Source organism: Varanus komodoensis, unplaced genomic scaffold, assembly GCF_004798865.1.
Source record: "Varanus komodoensis strain SLA01 unplaced genomic scaffold, ASM479886v1 scaffold1, whole genome shotgun sequence".
NCBI lineage: Eukaryota > Metazoa > Chordata > Lepidosauria > Squamata > Varanidae > Varanus > Varanus komodoensis.
Window position 1 is genome coordinate 80,310,912 of NW_025335268.1, and position 23,856 is coordinate 80,334,767.

Genomic DNA, 23,856 nt, shown 5'->3' on the forward strand with positions numbered 1-23,856 from the left:
AATAGATTTCTAAGAAGAAACCTTGGCTTTCTAAAATCGTTTGTTTAGGGGAGGCATCAGGGAATCTAATATGACTAATGTGAATTCCCTTATTATTAACTCTTGGCACTGGACACTATATATACAGTCAGACTTGTTCGTATTGAAAAGTAGTTTGTTAGTGTTGGAAATCCCATAGCTTCATTGGCTTTCATTTGTCTGTGATTTCATTTGTGTAGTGACACATTCAGATTCACTGCAAGATTTAACAAGATTGATTTAGGAGAAAACAAACTTAGGCTAAAATATATGAGTAGGGCGTTTTTGAGACTTGAAATGGACAGTATCCAAATGTAACTATTTTTATCCGGACAACATCTCAAATTCTTCAATGTTTTTCTGCACAAACCCCCCTACCATACTGTATGTTGTTGACCAAGGCATCCCATATTCTCTTTCCCAGATGCATCTTTTACCCTCGCTCTGGGTCAAACTAGCACTAGTCGCATTTGGGGTATATATGAAAAAGCCATTATTCTGGCTAAATTGCCTTCCAGGAAGTTCCAGTCAGTATAAAAGGTGACTTTCAGCTCTCAGCTGATTCTGGAAGGTTTAATCCCCCCTGATGCTATGCAAAATAATAACTTTTGCATAAATGAAGAAAATCTGCTAGGTCTATTGACCTTTCTCTGCATAATCATAGTTTGAGCTATTAATTTTTAAACATCATAGCAAAACTTTTCTTCAATGGATTTTAATTTTAAGCTTACTGAAAGTTTTAGCATACAATCTTAGCTTTACAAAGAGACCAAGATGATGTGGGCTGGGCCTTCTCTTGTTCTCTTGTTTGGGGCCTATAGTTTGGGATATAAAAGTACCCCATAGAACTATTCCTGAGGAGATGCTGGACGAGCCTGTAGGACTACTTATGTGTGAAGTATAGCACAGAATGTGATGCCACATTATGGAGATGCTAGATACTCTATTTACATGGCTTCCATGTATTTGCCTGTAAATTATTTTATTTGGATATAAAGTGTTACTGTTCTGTCACATCACACAGGGCTTTGACAAGCTAATAGGCATGCCACCTGTTCCCTAACAGCAGGCAGCTAAAGCACAGGGAGACCTGCTGTGTTTTCCATGAAGGACACATAACAATCATAGCTGGCAATACTGGAATAGGTGAACTAATAGTTCAAGTAGGTGTGAAATAACTTCATATATTTATAGCAAGCGTTGTTTGTTTTCTGAAATCTGATATGCTTGACCATTTCCCTCTGAAGCTGGAACACATCAGACTACCCGTGTTCACATCAGCTTGAAGGAGTTTGAAGACTTTGCATTGTAACTCACAGCAGGTCCAGATTCAAGAGCTTAGATTTCTGAATAGTGGTTTAAATGTTTAGAAGTTCTTCTGAATTTAGGTGTTGTGCCAATCTCGTAATGGTATTTAATCTGAACTCTCTTCTTTTAATCTTATTTCTGGTATAGAACATAATTCAATTTTGTTTGGAGTGGGGTTCTACAAATGATAGCAGAAATATTCTGAAGACTACGAGACAGCTTTCGTAACTCATGCATGCACTAGATGCCTGAAAGATTCTCTGATCATTAGGGAATTTCATGGGTACAGTTTTCAGGGGTCCTTGTTCCAGAATGGATAGTACTAAATCAGAGGTAAGGATACTCCTGATCATGGACTGGTTGTAGGACAAAGAGCTTCCGTTTCTGGTTCCAGGCACTGGCCCTGGCCCTCTGGATCCCCAGATTCCTTCCCTTTATCTATATCATTAGAAAACAGTTGAATACTGGGGTGAATGCGGTGGACACGCTTCATTTGGAATTCCCTTTTTCCAGCTGCCTGGATGTTTTCTAGCTGTGTGGTTATGCATGTGACATGGGGAAGTGAATTTTAAATCTTTCCTTCTCTTTTATCTATGTATTTATTTGATTTGTATAGCACTTTTTTAAAGAACTCAAAGTGCTTACATCATTCTCTCTTTCCTGCTTCAGTCTTACCCCCACAACAACAACCCTGTGAGATAGGTTGAGCTGAAAGTCTGTGACTGGCCTAAAATAACCCCACTGATTCCTTGTTGAGCAGGGACTAGAACCCAGATTGCCTGGGTGCCAGTCCCTCCCTCTTAAACACTACACCATATTGTCTCTCTCCTCTCATGTGTTCAGCTCAGCTGATGGAGTGTGTGTGTGTGTGTGTGTGCGCGCGCGCGCCTCAAATGAATGCCTGAGGTAAAGTTCTGCATCTTATTTCCATATTTTATGCAAAATTATATACATTTCTAGTAAATTAGCATATATTAGAAATATTCCTGGTATGCCATCTCCAGACTGTGGGATGGTGTGCAAGTTGTGTTCTTACATCCTTTTAAACTGCTAAACTAGATGTCATAATATCTTAATGATTCCATTATAACTAGGTTATGTGTAGCTGGATTTTCTGTTTGTTTGTTTTGGTCAAGTGAAATGATTTGTTTAATTTTTTTCGGATAAGACAAAATGCTTAGGCTGTGAAGGGTGGTGCCCACTGGGTTTAATGGGAATAGAGGACAATTTACCATACTCATAGTCCAGGAGTTACCAGAGGCAAAATAATTTCTTAAATCCCCAGCAACTGATACCATAGAAAGAAAAACTGACACACACACATTAATAATATCATGAATACAAAGATGGGGAAAGGCTAATCTGCAGAGCCCCACCAAAGAAGTGGGACTCACAGGACCCACATTCTCTTATTCTAGCAACTCCCATTGCAAAGAAAATCAAGTGTTATTGAGATTATGGGTGCAGAACAATTTTAGAGGGTGAGGCAAGTAAATCCATGCATGCCGTACAAAGCACAACAGCAGAACGATCTATTGCAACCCACTGCAAAATGGGGCACTGAGAAACAGAGAGCATGCCTGCAAATCCACTTATACAGAGAATGAGATGACAATAATGATAAAAATATCCTCAGAGTTACACCAAAAAGCAGCCTCTGAAATTCCACAGCACATTATGAGAGCATTTCCGATGCTCTCATTTACATGTCCACCGCAAAGCATTCCCAAGATATTACTCCCCATGTGTATTTCAGGAAGTAACCATGAGAAACAGAAGCAGACAGATCCAGCATATGTGTGTCTACTCAGAAGGAAGACTCTAAGTATTTCTCAGGAGTAAACATGAGCAATACATGTTCTTTAAACATCCCAAACCTAGCTATTTGAATGTGATGATAATGATACCTTTGGAAGGGCAACACAGAACGGCATTCTTTGGAACTCCGTTCCTGTGCATTGCAGAATGGGGGCATTGAAAGAACAAAGTTTGCAGTTCAGCGTGTGGTTGGGATTTGAAGAGAATTTAACAAAATGCCAAAATCCCAAATAGATTTTTTAAAATGGGTCAGAACCCCCATAAAAACAGAAAGAAAGAAAAAGGAAGTTATAAAGGCATTAACCTTCCCCACTCCCAGGAATACATTACCATATTGCCTGGAAATCTAAGAACAGTCCCATCCCTGAAATACATGTTTAGTAGTGTCCAAAGAAAGAATTTCAGAGATGCTACTTGACTTACATTTTAAGAAGGGAGAAGTAGTGGGAAAGAGCAGGGGTTTATAAATTAACCCATTCTATCAAGACACTTTGCAGTAACTATTCCCAGTTTCCTATTAAATTCATTCACAGGAGGAAAGTCCTGACAGTTAGAAACATGTCAGGATCACCTGTCATTTGTGTGCATCTTTACCTACTACTCTCCTTCAGTTTCAGATTTAGATGGTACACCCTCTCCATTTGCCACGATCAATTTTGTCAAATACCATCAAATCATCACATGCCTCAAGAAGCATACTTCATAATTTTGCAATTTTAATCTTTGTCCTTGGGCACTGGGATGAAATAAAACAGATGAGAAGAAGGTTGCTCCCTGTTCAAAAGGATTTTCTTCCATATTCTTGAAAATGGATTTTCTGTCATTCTTGGTTATGGAAGAAAAGTATTGGAGAAACCCTTGAATGAATTTTTAAACCATTTGTGCATTGCCTAGAGTTACTGTATGTGTATATGCCTGCACTAGTCAATAACCTGTTATGAATTTTGTTAGTTTGGTCACTCTGAGGGGCCAAGGATTTTACTTTATCAATGTTGATTTTTTATGACATTGAATGATCTCCTGAATGAGATGTTCAGCTCCAAAATAGGGGTCCTGGTGCAGTGTTCTACAGTGCTTGTGTGTGTGTAAAAGAGAGGGTCTGTACTAAGGGTTTCTTGCTGGGTGGGTGGATGATGGTGAAGTTCTGAGATCTTGTACGACTTGTTGGCTGGGAAACTCATGCTGGAATTGCTTACTTAAGTGCAACTTAAGAAGTGTCTTAAGTGGGGACTTGCAATATCATGCAGCAATGTTTTCCTAGTGACTAGAAGCAGTGTTACTGGAATGGCTTGAGCCAATGTGGAATGGGCTTTGTAGCATTGTTGGGGTTCTGTGTGTGTTGTGAGTACTGGGGACAGAGTTTAGATGTGGAAAAAAGGACATAGACACAAACACAACATAGCTTTTGCCACCCTTCCCTGCTGTGCAATGCTAAAGGGACAGAAACTTTCTTGCTATGAAGTGACAAGAGAGGGTTTTGGGAAGCAGGAATGGAAAAAGTGTACAGAAAAGCATTAAAAAATTAATGATGTCCTCCTTACCCTAATCTTGGAAAGGATAGAGGTTAGATCCCAGAGTGGACCAATTATTTATCTCAGGGGTATGAAACTTCTTTCAGCCATTGTACCAGTTTTGGTTTGTAAGGTGCTTGGCAGGAGGCACACCCCACTAGTGGTCTAGACCCAAAGCAAAAAGGTCAGGCACCAAAAATGCTAAGGTAGTTGAACTTTTACAGCAAGATATGAAGCCTTAGAGGCATATCAGTCCTTTAGAACAGGAAAACATGACTGGGAAATCCATAGCTGGTTGACAGTCAGGAGAAAGTTGATGTGACATCTAAGCAGGTAGAAGGGTAGATTTGCCTCATTCTCTCTCCAAAAATCTGATGGGTCATGATTGCCCTTTGGGACCTTTTCTGAATGCAACTATTCCTGCACGCCTCAGAGTCTGCTCGTTTTGGGAAGCCACTTCTTTTTCAGCGGCTGTCCTATTCACTACTAAATGGACAAGATGATCAAGTTCTGTACAAAAACCAAAGCCACTCAGCACTAGCTTCCTTGCTGTGCAGGCGTATTTGATGCCCTCATGGAAATGTCATTCCTATGTGTGTGGCAGCTCACTTTGAAAGAAGTGGAAAAAAGGCTTTCATGGGTGGTTAAAGTTTGATTAAACCACAAAGACCTCAGAAGGAATAGATTTTCAGAAGGACATGAAGGATAATTGCCCTGCAAATTGAACATGCCAGTAGCAAGACATTTGGCCACAGAGAAATAAGTTTAAGAGACATAACACACCCGAACCATGGATAAGGAAGAGGCACATGGGCTTGTGTACTTTGAATTCCCTTTGCATAAAAATGTTACTTCTTGATCATTTCCACTGGTCATAAGTAGGGTTATGGTTTTTGACCTGAACCATGCTTATTTGTGCTAACTGTGGTTTGCTATTAATGAAGATGCATCTGTTTTGAAACTAGTCTTATATTCTTTGTTAATTAAGAAGAATATAAGTTTATTCACCACCATATAGGTTGTTTTTGAGATAAATTCTGGCTATGATTTAAGGTAGAAGTGGAATTAAGGTGGGTCTCCAGATTTTTGGACTTCACCTCCCAGAAGATCCTCCGAGAATGACCAGTGGTCAAGAACGCAGGGAGACGAAGCCCAAAATATCTGGAAATACCTTCCTACTCCTGATTTAGGCTGCCAGAGAGAATTTGTGTAAAGAGAAACACCATTTCATGGTTTGCTCTCCGTCCTTCAGTTATGGTTAAAGGTACAGCATCATTATCTGCATATGTGCATAGTCTGTTTAATTCAAAGTAACATTCTTATATTAATAATTTGATTTGTATGGCACTATTCCTATCAGTTTGCATTCTCGGCACTTTTCATAAAAATATAAAATCTAACCATATTTTAAACTACTTAGAAGTATTTCTTAAAAAGAGAAGCAATGGAAAATGGAAAATGTATACGAAAAGGAACAAATAGTAGATCTTCTAGAACCTGGTGCTGGCTATCACTGCGTATGTGTATGCTTATTAAAAGAGGATGCAGTATGAATTCCAATTCCCAACATTATCTTCTGTAGCACATAGGATTCCCTTTCCGAAGTCATATTAGCATACCAAATGAGCTTCAATAATTGCAGACTAGCTCATCCAAACTTTTGATTAGGGTGACCACTAGTGCATTGCCAAAATAGAGGATACGCATGAGAAGACAATAGTGAATAACAATTAACATACAATTTACACATCAGTGTAATTAAATCAACAATTAGAACTCAAAGTTCGCAAAAGTCAAACCGGTTCACTGAAATCATCATCCAGATTTTTAAATTAATTTGAACTTCTGCTCCACAAACCCCCTTTCTCCTACCACATATACCATCTAGCCATTACTACACTTCTCCGTCCTTCCACTCCTGTTCTTATCTTTTACTTGTGTCTGCCTGCATGAGTATCAAAGCTGATGGAGAGTTCCAAGAATTGGGGAACACTACCATCTCCTTTGCTTCTGCAAATTAGGAAATGGTAACCACAGGACCATTTCTTTTCCATGCAAAATATCTTCCTTTCTTTAACACTTCCTACCTTCCATGTTCTCCATCTGCATTTATTATATATTTATCTGAAGTATTTTTATCCCAATTTTCAACCAAAAAAGTCTTCTAGAATGGCTTATACTCATCACAAGAAAGAAAGGAGTGGGGGGGGGAGGGGAGAGAGAGACCTCCATTTTTCCTGCATACAATGAACCAGCTCAGCCCCAAGCAACTTTCATTGCTTATTAATCAGACAGATTCTCTCACTGTCTCTCATTCTATCTGGAGAGCAACAATAACCCTACAATGGAGCTGTTGGTCACCACCTTGTTTATGTAGAAAGAGGTATCTGATGTGTTTCCTGCAGCCTTTCAATTATTGAGTTAGGATAGAAGCCAGCCTATTTGCAAATATGGAAGTTACGACATTAAAACTATTCCTGGCTGTGTTGACCGTTATGAGAACTAAGCCTTTTTGTGTGTTTTCTAGGGATCCCTGCACATCAGGGCTTATAAAACATCTGCAGCCACAATCCTGTAAATATTATATCCAATAGGGTCCTTTCAGCACAATAGGTTTTAAAGCAATGCAATATATCATTGCAGTACGAACAAGCACAGGTTGTTAACAGATATGGTATGTTTAACTGGATTAAAATGAACCAAGGGAGAGGATTTTAATTGTGTGGTTGACTTTTCAGAATTGGACCAGTGACATAAAAAAAATCTGAACAGATATAACTATTGTAAGTAGCCTGTGTTCATGGGCATCCATAACACATTCCTTCAGAAGTCTGCAATACGCAAGGCAACGTTTATACCTGCTGAATTTTGGTGAATCAGGTTCAGTGGTCCTGCCATTGCAAAGAGAAGTCTTGGCTTCCTTAAGATTAATTTAAACTGTGACATATTTTAAACCCACAAAATAGCATCTTTCAATAGGAAGAGGAACAGCCTGTCTGAATGATATTTAATTCGTGGTAATATTCCAGCAAGCATACATATGACAAAAGCAGGAGAGCTTAATCTGATATAGCAAAAAGAGGCCAGAAACTGTAAGATAATGCTCCTTGTTGCTGCTAATCTGCTCTTGCAATCATTCCTGTCTTCTGTCAGTCGTCTACATGAAGAAGAAAGGAATGAGAGATTGAAAGCAGTGAATGGAATATTATTTAGCAGTACTACTGCCTAGCTTTTGATAAAGGAAATAATAAATTCTTGACTGGTGCTAAGAATGTTAACGTACTTTTGTTAACAGTATGTTATTTATGGCATCTTCCTAAATTTTTATTTCTTCTGTTCCTGCCATTTCATAGGCATTTGCACAAATCTTATGTTTCACATTTACTTATACACATGTTTTAATATGTTTAAGTTTAATTTATAGGTAGTAGCTACCAGCCATAAGAATATTACATTTTCAGCTGTGATTATTTAATGGCTAAAGATGTGATGCGCTTCTAAGGATATGATCTGGGAAGGGGCGTATGTGTATTTGTAAATATTTATAGGAGTAAAACAAACCTTAAGGTACAACCCAGTCCTTGAGATCCACTGCTGCTTAGATTCTTGGGAAGTCAGAAGTTCGGCTTTGCTGGTAATTACTTATCCACAGTATCTACTGCTGGAACCCTCCCTGCAGTTTTGGTTGAAGGTTGCACCAGCCAGATGCTGTGACACAGGAGCAAGAATGGAACATAGCACGGATACTTATGGGAACACAGATTTGGATGAACCATACTTGCCTTATTACACACACATTCCTAGGGACATGGCAGAGATCTGCTCCAGGACAGTACCTGGCCTAAGTAATTCCCTTCTCATGGACTCATTGCAAACCAATAGGACAACATGGGGAAGTTCCCAAGTCTTCTTCTGGTAGCTCCATTGTTTTGGATACTATAGCGATATTGTAGGATTGCTTGGCTAATCTATTTCCAATTAAGGTCATCTTCTGAACACTTCAAGTTGAGTGAGACATGATGATGAGCATGCATGAGGAGTATCCACAGGCACTGCGATGTCATAAGACTGTATACACTATTTCAAAAATTTTAGAACTGTATTTTCAGCAGTTTAGAAGTTGAAAGGGGGAAAAGATGGGTGTACTTTCATGTGTTCACTTATATTGTTCCTCCTGTGATGTACATGTACAGGAATACCAGTGTGAACTCCTGATTCTGTGTATCCTTAACTGCCCCCCACAACAATTACAGTAATTGTGATGGGCAGTTCTCAGTGGTCTAAGCATAGGAAAGTACATAAATGGTATTGACTAGGTCACAGTATAAATGTCTCCTTAGTTTAGCTTCTCTTAATTGGGAATGTGGGAGATGTGGGAAAAACAAGTATTTAGATTCATGTGGGTAATGTTTTAACTTGCCTGTGCCAACTTTCATTTTCATTTCATTTTCAGTTCAAAAGGAATTGCTGTACTTTTTAAAAGAAATATATATCCAATAATTTAACTCATTTTTTTCTTCTCTCCTCTCCTTTAGAATAATAGTTCCTTGGTCTGGTGCCAGAATCACAAACAATGTTCAAAGGTATGGTAAATTTTCACTTTAAAAAGATATACAAATGTATAAGTCACTGTACGCTATTGTACATTCATCCATTTCTGTATGGGTTTCTTTTCTATTCTATGGAGTACAATATTTTCCCCTACTATGCAATTTGTAGCAAAACAAAATCCTACCATCTTTTTCATGTGTGAATTGTTGACAGCTACATACAGAACCACTTGCTGAGTATTAATACGTGATTTGTAATAGTCATTAACACTATATGCCTAAAAAGGTTTAAAGGTCTATTGACTTCAGTGGCACATAGTGCTCATCTGTTTGAAATCAGTAGGGCTCAGAAGTGGTCAGTGAGGTATAGACTGTGCCAATTAATTTTACATCAGCTGAAAATGTGACTAATAATACTTATTCTGCTTATACCACAACTGTTCTTTTTCAACAGAAGAGAGTAGGAGATCATCATGTAAAAAAAAAAGAAAGCAAAGAAATTAAGTTCCTGAACATTCCAAGGTCTCCTTGGGCCCCAAATATTTTATTCTGTTTGATAATTTAATTTCTTTAAGACATAATTACTTTGGAGATTTCTACTGGCCCTACTGTTGCCTTTTTATGTGAGCACGTTGGCCCTTTGACCCCCCAAAGATTTGAACATAAATGAGCTAATAACCTTTTGTTTCCACTGGAAGAACATATTACCAAGTAGCTTGGAAAGAGTGTGAAAGTGGACCTGAGGGATACTTGTCATTTGCACACTATACTGAGTGTATCTATTCCTGAGTGTACTTAGAATTTCATCCACAAATCTGTTATCACACCAGTTTGTGTATTAAGAACAGTGGGGAAAAAAATCTTAGCCCAAATTGCCATGATTTTATTATGGTTCAAGGACATAATAGCACAGAATGAAGAATTCTGACTTTCTGAGGTGATCTTTAAGAAATGATTACTAACATAGGATTGTGCCTTTAGTTAACTAGGGGTTGTGATTGATTACTGCACTATTCTTATTCTTTGCTTCTAATTTACGGCCATGTGTCTGTGTGGAAACCTGGATGCCAGTGTTTGATAAGTGTTAGCCCTTGGCTCACATCTGCTCCATGACCATTGCTGAGGAGACTCCAAGTGGCATTCTGTTATTGCTGGTTCCTCCAGGGTCTTTCTGCCATAAGCAAGAGCTGTATCATTAATCACTGCTGGGATGAAGAATATTTTTGATGGTGAGAGATTCAATCACTCAAAATGACTGACTGCTCACATTTTGAAATTAGATGTACCCAAGCACCTGAATATATGCACTGGAGAAAGTCAGCTTGCATTGAAATAATATACTGGGATTTATCTTACCAAATTATTTTGGGGAAGAATGGGCAGCAAAGTTCACATTAAGAGTAACCACAGGATGTTGCCAGAATAAGTTGCTCTGTGGGGAATGATTTCTGCCAAAATCGAATAGAGCCATATGTTGCTCAGAACTCTTCCATCATGTGAATATGGAACATACAGACTCTTCATGATGGCATGAAGATTTACACGATGGCAGTTTTAAATGCAGCAAATATGGTACAGAAAAATTGCTTGCCACAAGAAAGCCCAGTTTTAGTGCAATTTGTTGTTCCAGTAGGAATGTTGGCCCCCAGCTATGAGTGTAGGCACTGGAGAAGGAAAGAAATGGTCATCTGACTCTATTCATTATATTTGACTTTAACATGAATGTTGGTTCCATTATTTTTATTCAGTTATGAGTATCTCCAAGTAGGAAAAGGCCTATGTGCTAGATGGCTTCCTTGATCGATGATGCCTTGTCTGTCTGTCTGCCTGTCTATGATGCTTTCAGAATGGCACAAACAGACCTAGGCACGGGCCACTTAGCACCATTTTAACTTCAGGTTAGTGGGAGAGAGCTCCTGAAACCTTTTGTGAGGGCAGTTTGAGACGTTAAGGAAGAAAAGAAAAAGAATATGTCTATTTCTTGGCCAGCCTGAAGTACTAATTTTCATTGTCAGTTTTGTATCTCTACATGTAGAAAAAATGTCCTAGTATCAGACAGAATTCACAGAGTTATGGATTCTGTGGTTAGCACTAATCAACATTTTTCTCCATTGTCAAGGCATCAACTTTCTCATGTTACTTAATAATGCTTTCACATGCTATTTTACAAATGTTTCTGACAATGCAGATTTGTTAGGGTTGTTTTGGTAGTTTTCATTATTGTTATTCAAGAAGGGAAAAATGTAGCTTCCATATAGCCTGAAGTGCCTGATCCTGCCTAATCTTGGAAGCTAAGCAAAGGCCTGGTTAGAATCTGAATAGAAGACTTGAGTCCTGCATTGAGCAGTGGGTTGGGCCCAATGGCGTTCTAGGACCCTTCCAACTCTATGATTCTAGGATTCTAGATGTAAAAGGGAAGGATATCATAAGTTTTATTTTACTTCAATATAGAAAGAGAGCCAAGGTGTTTCATATACCACAGCCTAGGTATACTAAACAGCTTTTTGGTACAAGTGTTAAGGTGAAGACAAGGTAACTGAACTGCCTTCTGTATTACAGGACATACAGGTATGGCTCCCATGCAAATAAATAAACATAGAATTAAAATTTATATATGTAGCAGGAACTTTCTGGCCAGAACTAAAGAAGTCTAGGGAAATAACATAGAAAGGTAAGTAGAGTTGTAGGGATTGTGTTAACTCTGTTCCACCTGTGATTTATGAACTGTTATCTGTGTTTTGTTTCTTCATTCCAGTTTTCACCAGAATTTCATTCACACTTTTCAGCCACTGGGCACATGGAAAGTTGAACATCACTTTATGGATTAAAAGATTCTATCACTGCTTACCATGTAGTTGCTAATTCCTGAAATAACTTGGTTAGGGACTGGAGGGGGGGAATATAAATATATATTCGTGGGAGGAGGAGAATGACCCTAGCAAAAAGCCAAACCAAATCAACAGAAAACCTGTGTGCTCAGCTTCACAACTTGGTGTCCTCCAAATCTTTTAGGCTGTAACTTCATTCATTGGTCTTCAGTGTTAATGATGATGGCTGCCTGTCTTACTTGTTACTCTGATAAGGTAATTAGTAATACCTAGAAAATGTTATCTGTCAGAGCTAACATGCATGCCAGAACTGTCCTATAACTGCCAATTTACTATTTCAGGTATTTGGATTGTCTCATTAAAAGCAAAGGGCAAAAAACAAACTTTTGCTATTGGCTAACTTGTGGAATACAAGGTGCTATTGATGTTCTGAGGGATATCTATACCTTGCCAGATGAGACATTATCTAAATAAAAAAGCTAATTAAACCCATACTTTGTTTCATTTATCCCTAAATCTTTTGATTTCCCCCTTCATGAATCTAGCCATTCATTCCTCACCTTGTACCACAACTGATTTAATCTTCTTGTCATCACCTTCAAAGATCTGCATAACTATCATCTTTTGTTAATTATCTGTTGCTTGACAAATGTCAGACTGTCCCCATTCTATCCACTCCACTAATATTTCTAGGTGTATATTCCCACTTGCCAGTTTCTAATAAGACATCTTTCTGCCACAAGATTGTCTCCAGGCTTCTGCACACAACCTATCCATCTGTCAGCAAGGACCTCAGAAATAATTTCTTTCTCAACATCTGTGGTGCAATAAACTGATTATATATAAATTGCATAAAATTCCATGCTGTTTCTTTGCTTCGCTTTTTTTTTTTTTTGTTAACAATATAGAGTGAAGAATCTTACACTGTTTGTACTTTTGACAAGTCATTAAGGGCTAGTTCACCATAGGCCAATTTATTATGTATCAGCAAGGATTGTTCACTCACTTAAGCACCATCATTTATGAGGTGGCAGTTTAAAACTGCAACTGCAGGACCTCTATCTGATTCTGAGAATGGTGAGCTACCAGTTCCATATATTACATCAGTTGTGAAAGCGACAAGCTGCTCTGGGAAGGCCACCTGAATGTGTGACCTGGACCCTTGTAGTGAAAGAATGCGAGAAACTATGGCAGTGATACTAGGAAGTACTCCAAATTAATATCACATATTTGTGGGAGAAGCATAGTGCAGGAAAGAAAAGACTATTTTGAAGTGTGATTTTAAACAATCTGATAATTTTGCAGCCTCTAATTCTAGGATCACAATTAGAACACAATTGAATTTTGAATGACCAGAAGGTATAATTTAGGAATGTTACTGCTACATTGGCTGGAAATAAGTGGAGTTCATCATGCACCATGAATCTCAATTCAGTTGCTTCTTTTTTTTCTCTGGTGCCAACAATGCATTGACAGTAGTTGTTGATTGATTGACCCAATGGTGAGGCCAAAAGGGCATTTGGAGGAGCCAGAGTAGAATGGATCTTGTGAAAGAAAAGATAAGTAAGGATACAAATGTAGCAGCCGAACAAACATTCATCGTGGAAAACAAGTTCAATTTCTTAGTAGAATAGCTCACACTCCAAAATTCTCTGTGTGTGCTATTCCTTTCAGGGCTTCCAGCTGAGTTCTTTCCAGAGAGAATGCAGGTGGAAAGATGAGTTAATGATCTAAACAATTAGAGATTTGCTGCACCCTTCCATCTGTCAAAGTTCACTGAAATAAAAGTGCACAGTTTTCATTTGTGCCTCCAGCATCAAGCTCAGTCTGAAATCATGTTATGATTTGCTCTGCCCCATGGTAGTGTCATTCTTATGGTAAGTGTTCCATGTTTCATGCTGAGAAACATCTATTACACATGGTAGTCTGCACTTGAGGGGATTGTTAGCCTAAAAGTGGTGGGTACATTTCATTTTAAAAATACAAGGAAATATTAGGATCTACCATCTCTTTGCACTATATAAAGCTGTATAACACTTGTATTTTAAAAAAATGATGTGGCTCATCGAAAGACTTCCCCACCCCCAAATCTATGTGAAAACATTGCTAATTTGTGTGTGTATGTTTTATATATATATATATATATATATATATATATATATATATATATATATATATATGAATTTATATGACATGGGTAGTAATACAAATCAGGATATATTTGCATAGATTTAATTTTTGCTTTGAAAATATATAGGCATATATATCTCCTACTTGCTTGTCCTTGCACATTTATGCTATAGGTTAAAACATAGCTGGGAGGATCCTTCACATCTTGTTGGACTACAGCTCTGATCACCACTGGCCGCTAGGGCTGATAACAGTTTAACAACATCTGGAGGACCATAGATTCAGCATGTCTGAGCTAAAAGAAGGGGATTCTGGAGGTAAGGTAGGAGAAAGGAACTCTCTTAGGGGATAGGGACAGTCTTTTCATTAATTCTCACATTTTAAAGCTGGTTCCTTTGCAGAATAGACAAGAGAATGGAATTGGTATTGTAAATACAATCAGAATTTACTATCGTGTCCCTATCAGTTTTTAGTTGTTTGAAAGAATCCTGTATATTATTTAAACTATTGCCAACGAAAAAGTGATCCTTTAGTACTCATAATTGGTGGTAGAAATAGACCTACTGTTTTAAAACTCATGAAAATACAATTTTAAAATATTATGTAACACCTCTGAATTATTTAGAAAATCTGAACATTTTGGCCTATTTGACTTCAAATATAATTAGCCAAGCTGAAGGATAGCTACTTTTAATCCTGTTAAAAGCAGATTCCCTTACTGCCCAAACACAAATGTTCTATGCATTAGGAGAGATTTTGTTTTGCATTTTAAACTACTCTGTAACTTGTAGATACAATCTATCCTTTCAAGTATATGCCTGCAGTAAATACTGCTGAAATCAATGGGACTGACTGCAAATGTTTTAGGGTAAGGCTGTAAACTGCATTACAATGTGGCAGTTTGCTAGAACTGAGTTAGTTGAACCTAACTGCTACTTACTACTTCCAGTTTTTGTATGCAATGAAGGGAGACAGTGGTGGAGGAAGGGAAAGAACCCTTTTTTCATTAAGAAGGATTCTTGTTTTTGTTTTTAGGGGCACCCTGCATTTATTTCCTGATTTCCACTGAGATTATAATAATTCCAAGTTAGGAGGTTGTGCAGAGGAAATCACTGGGTGCCTCACTTCTCTCAACTGTAAATTATCTGTCTTGTTTTGTGAAAGTAGTTACCTGATTACTATATTCTCCATTTATAACTGAATTGTTGAATTTAACCAGCCAAAGCTAAAGTATTTCTTGTTCATTATAGCCTTTCCTTTCCCAAAGGATACAGAATCATTACTGGTTTCTGAATTGTTCCACTGTGGAAGACCAAGTAATATAAACTTACTTGAATTTTCCTAAGGGAACTTTTGAGCCATTGTTTTATATCCCCAGCAATGGCTTATGTATTCCTGCTGAATGGGTACACATACAAAGTAGGGTGGGGTAAGGTTGTGCACTGACGCTTTTTTAAAAAGTGCACACAAAAAGATACTTACTAAGGTTGGCATTTTGAAGCACTAAATGCTTCTTTAACATGGCTTTATCTGCTTCAGTGAACACTGTGTTGCAAGTCTAGGATATTCACGCTGAAGATTCTGAGCAAGCCCTTGCTTTCTTTTCAGTTATTTGGGCATAAAAATAATCCTTTCCTAGAACTTTTAGCAAAAGAAACTAAACTATGCAGGCTAATCAGCTGTAAATCTTTGCAATCTAGAAAGCAGTTGATTAAGTGGCATCTAACAGTAGTTCAATCAGTGCCGAAAGAGAGTTGATCAAACACTTTTAAAGACAGGCAGTGCTTTGAGACACTAGACAAATTAACAATTAAGTCTATTTCAAAGTAAGTACCAGATTTACTGCTTAAAACTTTTAGACAGCCTTCCTGTGTTTCCAGTCATCCAGTTCTCCCTAACCTCTGTAAGTATTATTCATTTTCCAATATTTATTTACTCCATAGTTGGGAAGGTATGAACTCAATGAGCCTTAGGAACAAATATCTCCAGAAGTTCTGCTCAACTTATCCAACTGTTCTTAGCACATAATAGACATTATATAAAACCATGTTATACTCTAATGCTGTACATACTTATCTGTAAAAACTGTATACTGAACACAATAGAGGTTATTTTTAAGTAAATTATGATATGATTGTGTTTTGATGTTAATTTCACTGGGTGGCCCAACATTCTTGCACTATATAGAATGCACACACACAGACAGAGTTTTTTTTTTCAAATGCATAATTTGTCCCCCTTATTTTTCTCTTATATACTTGAGAAAGCTGAAATACTTCAGCTTCACAACTGCGATCATTTTAGTTCCTCTTTTGCACTGTTCGCAGCTCCACAGTATTGTTTTTTGAGATAATGTGAGCAGAACTATTTTCTGTATTCATTTGACGTATTGCATCATGATCTTTCTGGCTGTAATCTGCCATTTCAGAGTCAGGTTATATGAGAGGAATTCATTTAGTCATTCATTCATTCATTTCCCTGATGTATTTCGTTTTACATGGGCAGAAGCATCCCAGGTAAGCCTGATGAGACTCCTTACTGGATACTCTATTTTGCCAGTGAGGACAGAAGATGTGTTGAAACTCCCCCTCCCCTGCCATCCCCATGTGTCATGGTGCCAGCTTCAGGCTGGATTAGCTGAAAAGGCCAGAGAATCTGTAGTTCTGCCTATATCCTGCCCCAACATTTCCTGCTTTGGGGTTTTCTATCAGTTGCTGCACAGAAAATGACTTGTGGTGAATTTCAGCCCACCTAGGCAGAGACTGGTGGAGTACAAGCTTGGTTCATCCCAGCCATCAACATTTGGAATCTGTGGGAAAATAAAATTGTACTGTTACTTACAGTTGAACTTTAACTGCCATTTAGTTAGCCATTCATCCCAGTTTATATAAGTTACTTTCTGATTTTTGGCTGTTCACTTGGCTACCTTTGTGCTTAACCCTGATTCTTGCCATACAATAAATAAATAAACAAACCCCTGATTCTATATCACTTATGAAGATATGGAATAGAATATTCTTTTATTTCTAATATAAATAGGTAACCCTTCCTTCAGTAATGAAAATTGCTGGTATTACTGTTATTCTGTGTTTCCTTTCCTCCCCTTGCCTCACTGTTATTGATCTTCCCTTTTTGGACTAACTGGTGACAAAGGATGCGTTCAAAAGTGGAGAGCACTGACAAGCATCAGTTCAACACTTAAAACGCAGTGGATTACCTTGTTGAGAGGGAGATCCACCACCCAGCCCTGAGTTTCCCCCCCCATGGACTAGTGTGTTGCATTCAACAGCAAGGTACTTGACAACTGTTAAGTGTTTGCAGCGTATTCTATCGCCTGTTACAATTTGACAGCTGTAACTGACAAGATAATAAAGCAGGCAAGAAAACATATATCAGTAAGGTGAAAAAGTGCACTTGCACAGTTCCAAAAGACCTATAATAGCAACAAAACTACAATAACAGGATAAAGAGTATGAAGAGATTTGCAGGGTAGACTCAGAGAATTTCTTGACTGAGAGAGCAGTATGACAATGGAACCAGCTGCCAAGAGAGGTTGCGTGCTTTTCCACACTAGAAGCATTCAAGAAGCAATTGGGCAGGATGGTGTAACTGGCATCCTGTAGTAGAAGGGGATTGGACTCAATGAACTCCTAGTCCTTTCTGATCTGGCTGTTCTGTGGATCTGTGTGAAAGGGGTAAAGGGGTTTTGATCAGAAGGAAGGCAAGGTAGACAAGACTGATTATGCTCCAAGTGACACTGATATAATGGCTGGAGAACTGAGGGAAGGGGGAAAAAAAGGCAGAATGACCCATGATGTCTTATCATCTGCTGGGTATGCAATAGGTGCTTCTTTGAATAACCTGCCTTGCAAAGCTTATTTACTGCATCATGCAAACTCATGCAATCTGAAGGTTCTTTGATCAAATAATTATATGAAGTTTGCTACTGAAATCAGAATTTGATATAGACCGAGAAAGCACTTGCTATAAACTAGCTTCTGCATCATTCTCTGCCACTCCCATAGCACAATGCTATCAAAACTGAAAATAAAACTTTTATTTCCTGTCATGTTTGGTCCTCAGCAATAGCAAAGACCTTAGATTTATAGGATCATATAATTTATCTACTCTGAACAAATCCAGTAAGCAGAGGTTGCAGAGTTCTGGTGCTTTGGTCATTAGATTCTGCACAGATGTCCTTTCTAGGTCCAGATTATGGGAGACATGTTGTTCCACCTGTACATTGTAGATGAGCTTGTTCATGTGGCCCTGCATTAGAACAGTTCCTGCTAAAAATAGAATTTCATGGAATACGATGACAGGTAAATAGCTGCAGAGTGGGTTGTTCTGTCAATAGAAAGATAGATGTTCGTCACAAGTGTAACTTAGCTATGAAACTGCCCTCAGGAGGAATTGGGGAAATTGCTAGTGAAAATCTTATCCTAGCTATGAACTTGCTAGGTGGTCTTAGATCAGCCATTCTCCCTTTATTAGCCACCCTTTCTGCAGTTTGGGATTAATAATACTGACCTACTTACAGGTAATGATGCAAACATGGCAAGGGCTGTAATCAAATGTCACACTAAATTAATCTTTCCTCAACCCAGTGTCATCCAGATGTTTTGTACGACAAATTCCATCTGTCCCAGCCACTGTGGAGTTGGGAGTTGTAGTACAGGACAGGTGGAGAGCAGCAGGTTGAGGAAACTATCATTCCATATGCTTTAGAATAAAGCACTGGGCTGCGCCACCTCCTACATGGGGCCCAGAAGTATTTTTTTGAATTAAAGCGTGCACGTGAGCATGGCACTCCACTTTGCATATTTCATCCTCCCAGTCAATAAAAACCAGAAGAGACAAGGAGTCCAGCTGACACCAAGACAGATGTTGGGGACCCACTGGTGCCTGTGGGTGAAACCTAGAATAGGTTATTTGTTCAAGGCCACCCAGATGCCCCCATGACTAGACTTCAATAATCAGATCTACAAACATTTAGACAAGTGATAAATTAAGATTTTCAGCAAAACCATTCTCTGTAGGAGTTATTCTACAGCCATGTAGAAATATCAGCTCTTTCCAGGTGGTTGTTAAGAACTGAATTACTGTAGAATGAGTATTTGTACAGCTTTATCAAATAGTCGATTAGGTATTTACATCTTGTGTTGATGTACAGAGAAGCAATAGTTTTAAAAAAAGCTTGGTTAATGATTTCCACCGATTGGGCATAGAGCTGTTTAAATCCTAATTAAAAACCATCCCAAAATGGGTATTTCTTGGGTCAAGAAGTTCACTATGTTTGGGACATGACAAAGCCAAGACTGTAAATGTGTCAGACTTCATCAGACCTTTTTGTTCCTGACTGCCGATTTTAGCCTAGCCTGCATTTCCACACTTGGCATGTAAATTTGTATAACCTTAATATCAAGTAAAGAAAAGTATTATAAGAACCATGTTTATGACCTGGAAGAATTCATCCTTTTTGTTTACTTAAAATTCCCAACCTTTTAAAGTACAAGAAACCCTAAGGATAGCCTTGGAGGTGCTGCTCACTACCCTGTTGATCAAAGATATTAAGTTGACAGGAACTAGGGACAGTGTCTTCTCAGAAATGTCTACACAAGCTTTTCCCCAGGAAATACACTTTCCCTTCTTTTAAAATAAGCCACTTATATTTCAGTGCACTTTTTATTAATATTTGTGTCTTACTCTTAACAATTTATCAATCATTGCAAAGGGTGTACTATGAATGTTAACTTGATATTGCATGTTTTTGTATACCATGTTGTAAGGGTCATTTTACTGAAAGACAGTTCATACAGTATTTTAAAATAAATACAGTAACCCTAATCCTAAACAAATGAATGCATTTTACTGTATATTATCTATCTAATATGGTTGCTAAAATGGAGGCTAGTTGGTCAACCAGCCCCTTTTCAAGATGGTACTCTCACTGAAGTCAAGCATCAAATGTGTCAGTAGTTGCTTGAGTGGCACTCTTGTACCCAATTTGCACACTGAATTGTATTCTGTCAAGCTTGCAGTTAACATGACATTATGACCTTGTTTGATTATGGATCACAGTTACTATGAATGCTGCAAGAACAGTAAACAGAGCCTAGAAGGACTGTCAACTTGTCAGTGTTTTTTCTTCTTCTGTGACTTTTCAAGGTAATGTCATGTAATTTTATCTGTCCCAGCATCTTTGCCTTGTAGTAAGAAAAGGCTTATCTATGTTACATAGAAGTTGTATTATTCACAAGCTAAATACATCACTTGCTGTAAACAAAGACAGTGAAAAGACATTTATTAAATTCTCAAGATCTGGAAAGAAATTGGAAGGCCTTTGAAGCAATTTGCAGCCATATGGGATGAACAGGGAAATCAACTGTTTCAGCATGTGACTCTATGCATGTTTAGACAGGAAAGGGCCTTAGCATTCTTAGCATTCTCCAGGTAGCGTGGCTCATGTAGGAACAACTTCCACACTATAGTATCAGATTTTCTCCTGTGTAGACTTGCTTGTATGTGTTGTTATGTGCTATCTAGTCTTCTTCAATTTATGCCACCCTTATGAATGAAAGCCCTCCAAGATGTCCTATCCATGACAGCCCTGCTCAGCTCTTGTAAATTCTGGCTTGTGTTACATGTTTCCTAATATTAGTTTTCTACTTACATTTAAGGCACCAGTGTCAACCATATTGTTGACGTATGCTGACTGGGACATGCTGGGAATTGCAGGACATTTGTCTGTTTAGATAAGCAGAGGATTTTTTCCTGAGATACTTTTCTTATGTCAATTAGTTTTGTCCTTTAAGGTATTTAAACAAACTATTTAACTATTGGTTAAGTATTATTAATCTAATTATTTGCAAAAATTGCAAATCAAAGCAAATAGTTTAAGTGCTTACATTAAGATTAAAGCCTACATGAAAATGTAATGCAAACCTTGGCTGTCATCTATATGCAAGATAAAGGCAACATAGTCAAAAGTTCTCCCCCACCACACCAAATCAATGCTTTTGTTTTGACTGTTCCCTTTCCTGGTCTTACCTGGCTGCACTTTGGAACAGCTCACCAAAGCAAAGAGCCTCTCTAGGGATGTCTCTCCCCAGCAGGTGCACAACCTAGCTCATGCCTCAGGTTTCCATCCATATAACACCATCCTCTGTGATGCTGACTGTTACCCATCCAGCTGTACATGTGGAGGCATCTACATTAGCGGGATCTCTGTGGTTAATTCTTTGACGCTCAAATATTTTTATGCTCTTGCTTATTCAAGTTTGAGTGCTTTGCCAGATAACTGCATAGCTCCCTTCTACCTAATGCTTTGGGATTTTTCTGGGTTTGACACATTTTCTAAAACTTTAAAAACTGTCCTTTGAAGTTGGGGTGGAATTGCATAGTGTGGTCTGAAACGTGACTTGTGTCATCCTGAGATGTGACTTGTGTCATTCTCGTGTGACATTCTGCGGAGCAACTGAAACATCGGAAGGGAGCATGACATGGTGCTCCAACAGTATGAGATGCACTTTGGAGCTTTTAAATAGCAAGTGGGTTGCATTTGAAGGTGATTCCAGTCACTTCAGGACTCACTGGATTCTCAACAATATCCTGCATCATTGGATGGGTTACTCTTGCATTCTAATAATTATTCATAATTTGTTATTGTGCTTATTCACAAAATGGTTCTCTAATAATATTATTCATCTTCTAGATACAATGCCATTCAGGATCTAAACAAATGTAAAGGTGTACTGTGATTCTGCATGATGCACTTCTTTATTTCATAATGCAGTTTCTATGAGCGTTGTTCTGACTCACTTGTGCTTATGGAGTGGTACTATGTAAAGTTAATTAGGTGGCTGTTTGACCCCTTCCTTCCATATATTTCTTTTAGGAAGAAAGGTAAACCATTTCACTTCTTCCCTGCCTTTCTGCTGCTCCAGTTTTCATACCTGATTGTTCACACAATTGTTGGAAATTACTACTTTTGTGTTGTTGCTATTTTAACATTTTCTGCTTAGTGAATTGTTCTTCCAACACATTGTATTCTCCAGTTAAACAAAATGAACTAAAATATAAAATGTTTCTTTGTATGTGTGCACATATGCATGTGTGTGTATGTGTATATGTATATGTAAAGTGAAGTTCTTTATTGGTTTGGATTTTAAGTCAATTACTTGAAGTGTTCCTTTCCATGACTAACATATTCTTTGCTGAAAAATTGTGTGTGCCAATGACTTTCCCAGCTGTAATATGCACATCATTTTTTTTCACTTTAAGGAAACCTGTAAGTTCTTTATTTGTAGGTACAGAAGTGCAAATTATGCTGAAACAAACAAATCTAAATAAATTATAATATGGTTTCTTTGCAGTGGTTGAAATAGTCATTGTGTGCTGTAAAGAATCCAGTCATCCAAATCCTTAAACTATAGATTCTTTATTCTTGTCACACATTTTTTATGGTAGTCATTGGAAGTTCTTGAAGTTTAAAAACATTTCTTATCATAGAAACATTTACAGCCATGCAGATTCTCCCATAAGCAGAACAGATACCTGCGAGGTGAAATCATTCAAGAAATTTAATTGAATAAAGCTGTAAGTGTTGCATAATTTATGCTGTTGTACTGGAGTTGACACATTTGCTGTTTGGTCATGCAACTTGAGTTTCAGAATATGGATATAATAATTTTTGGGAAGAATTTGGTGTTATATGGACAGTATTACAATACAAAGTTAAACATATAACACACTTAGAAAGAAGCTGCACTTTGGTTTCAAATGTTCTCCAAGCCTTGCTTATAAATGGATGAGGCAATGCAGCATTCCAAGGCAGAGAAGATGAATTAGAGGCCAGACCTGAACTGAAGCTGGTTCAGTACTTAGCCCATGGTGGAAATAATTTTGAAAGAAGTGTGAAGGAGGGTCCTAACTTAGACCCAGTATTGGAAAGCCAGAAAAAGTTCCATGGAAAATTCCTAATGGAAATGAGAAGGGTTTGTCTGTTCTAAGGCTTTACTTGTTTCAAGAAGAAGACAACCAGATATGAACTTTGGCTTCCAAGAGGAAAATCAATAGAGAGACTTCCTCCCCCACCGTCACTCTTTCTCCTTCTGTAATTCAAAATATTTTGAAGTCAGGAACTTATGACGCTTCTGATTCTGAGTCAAAGAAGTGGTCTCCAGCACAGTATTGCTGACATGACTGGTGGAAGCTCATTGTGGTTTCAGATAGGGTTCTTTCTGGAACTGCCTAAGATGACAAGGACCAAGATAATATTTCAGACTTACTATGGTAGGACACACACACACACACACAGACAACTGTGATAGAATTTTCATTTGCTATGGTAGGGTGGCTCTTTGTTAGCTTAATGAAAGTCAAATCATCTTATTTACTTATTTGATTAATTCCATATTTCCCCTGAGCTCAACAGATTTGACAAGATGGCGGTAAAATATTGGATCAAATGTTTATGTTTGCTTAGCAAAAATCTCTGCTATGTAAATCTGGATTCTGTTTTATTTATTTGAAACAGCAGTTGGAAGCTTTCAGTCTACTGATAAATTTTGGACAGAAATTTTCTAAGAATTGAAATTGGATATACTGTTAGATGAATAACAGGAAATATGGAGCCAACAGAAGAGCATTAGGATGGATCTATTTTTCTGGATAGGTGGCTTTTTGTTGTTT

At 37.9% G+C, this 23,856-nt stretch overlaps 1 protein-coding gene across 1 annotated transcript in view; it reads left to right on the top strand.

Moving 5' to 3' along the window:
• ANOS1 (anosmin 1) overlaps positions 1-23,856 on the top strand; it is an 87,812-nt gene that overhangs the window by 11,510 nt on the left and 52,446 nt on the right. The window contains exon 2 of the mRNA XM_044449643.1: positions 9,191-9,238. Within this exon, the coding sequence (XP_044305578.1) occupies positions 9,191-9,238 (48 nt within the window). The remainder of the gene's footprint in view (positions 1-9,190; positions 9,239-23,856) is intronic.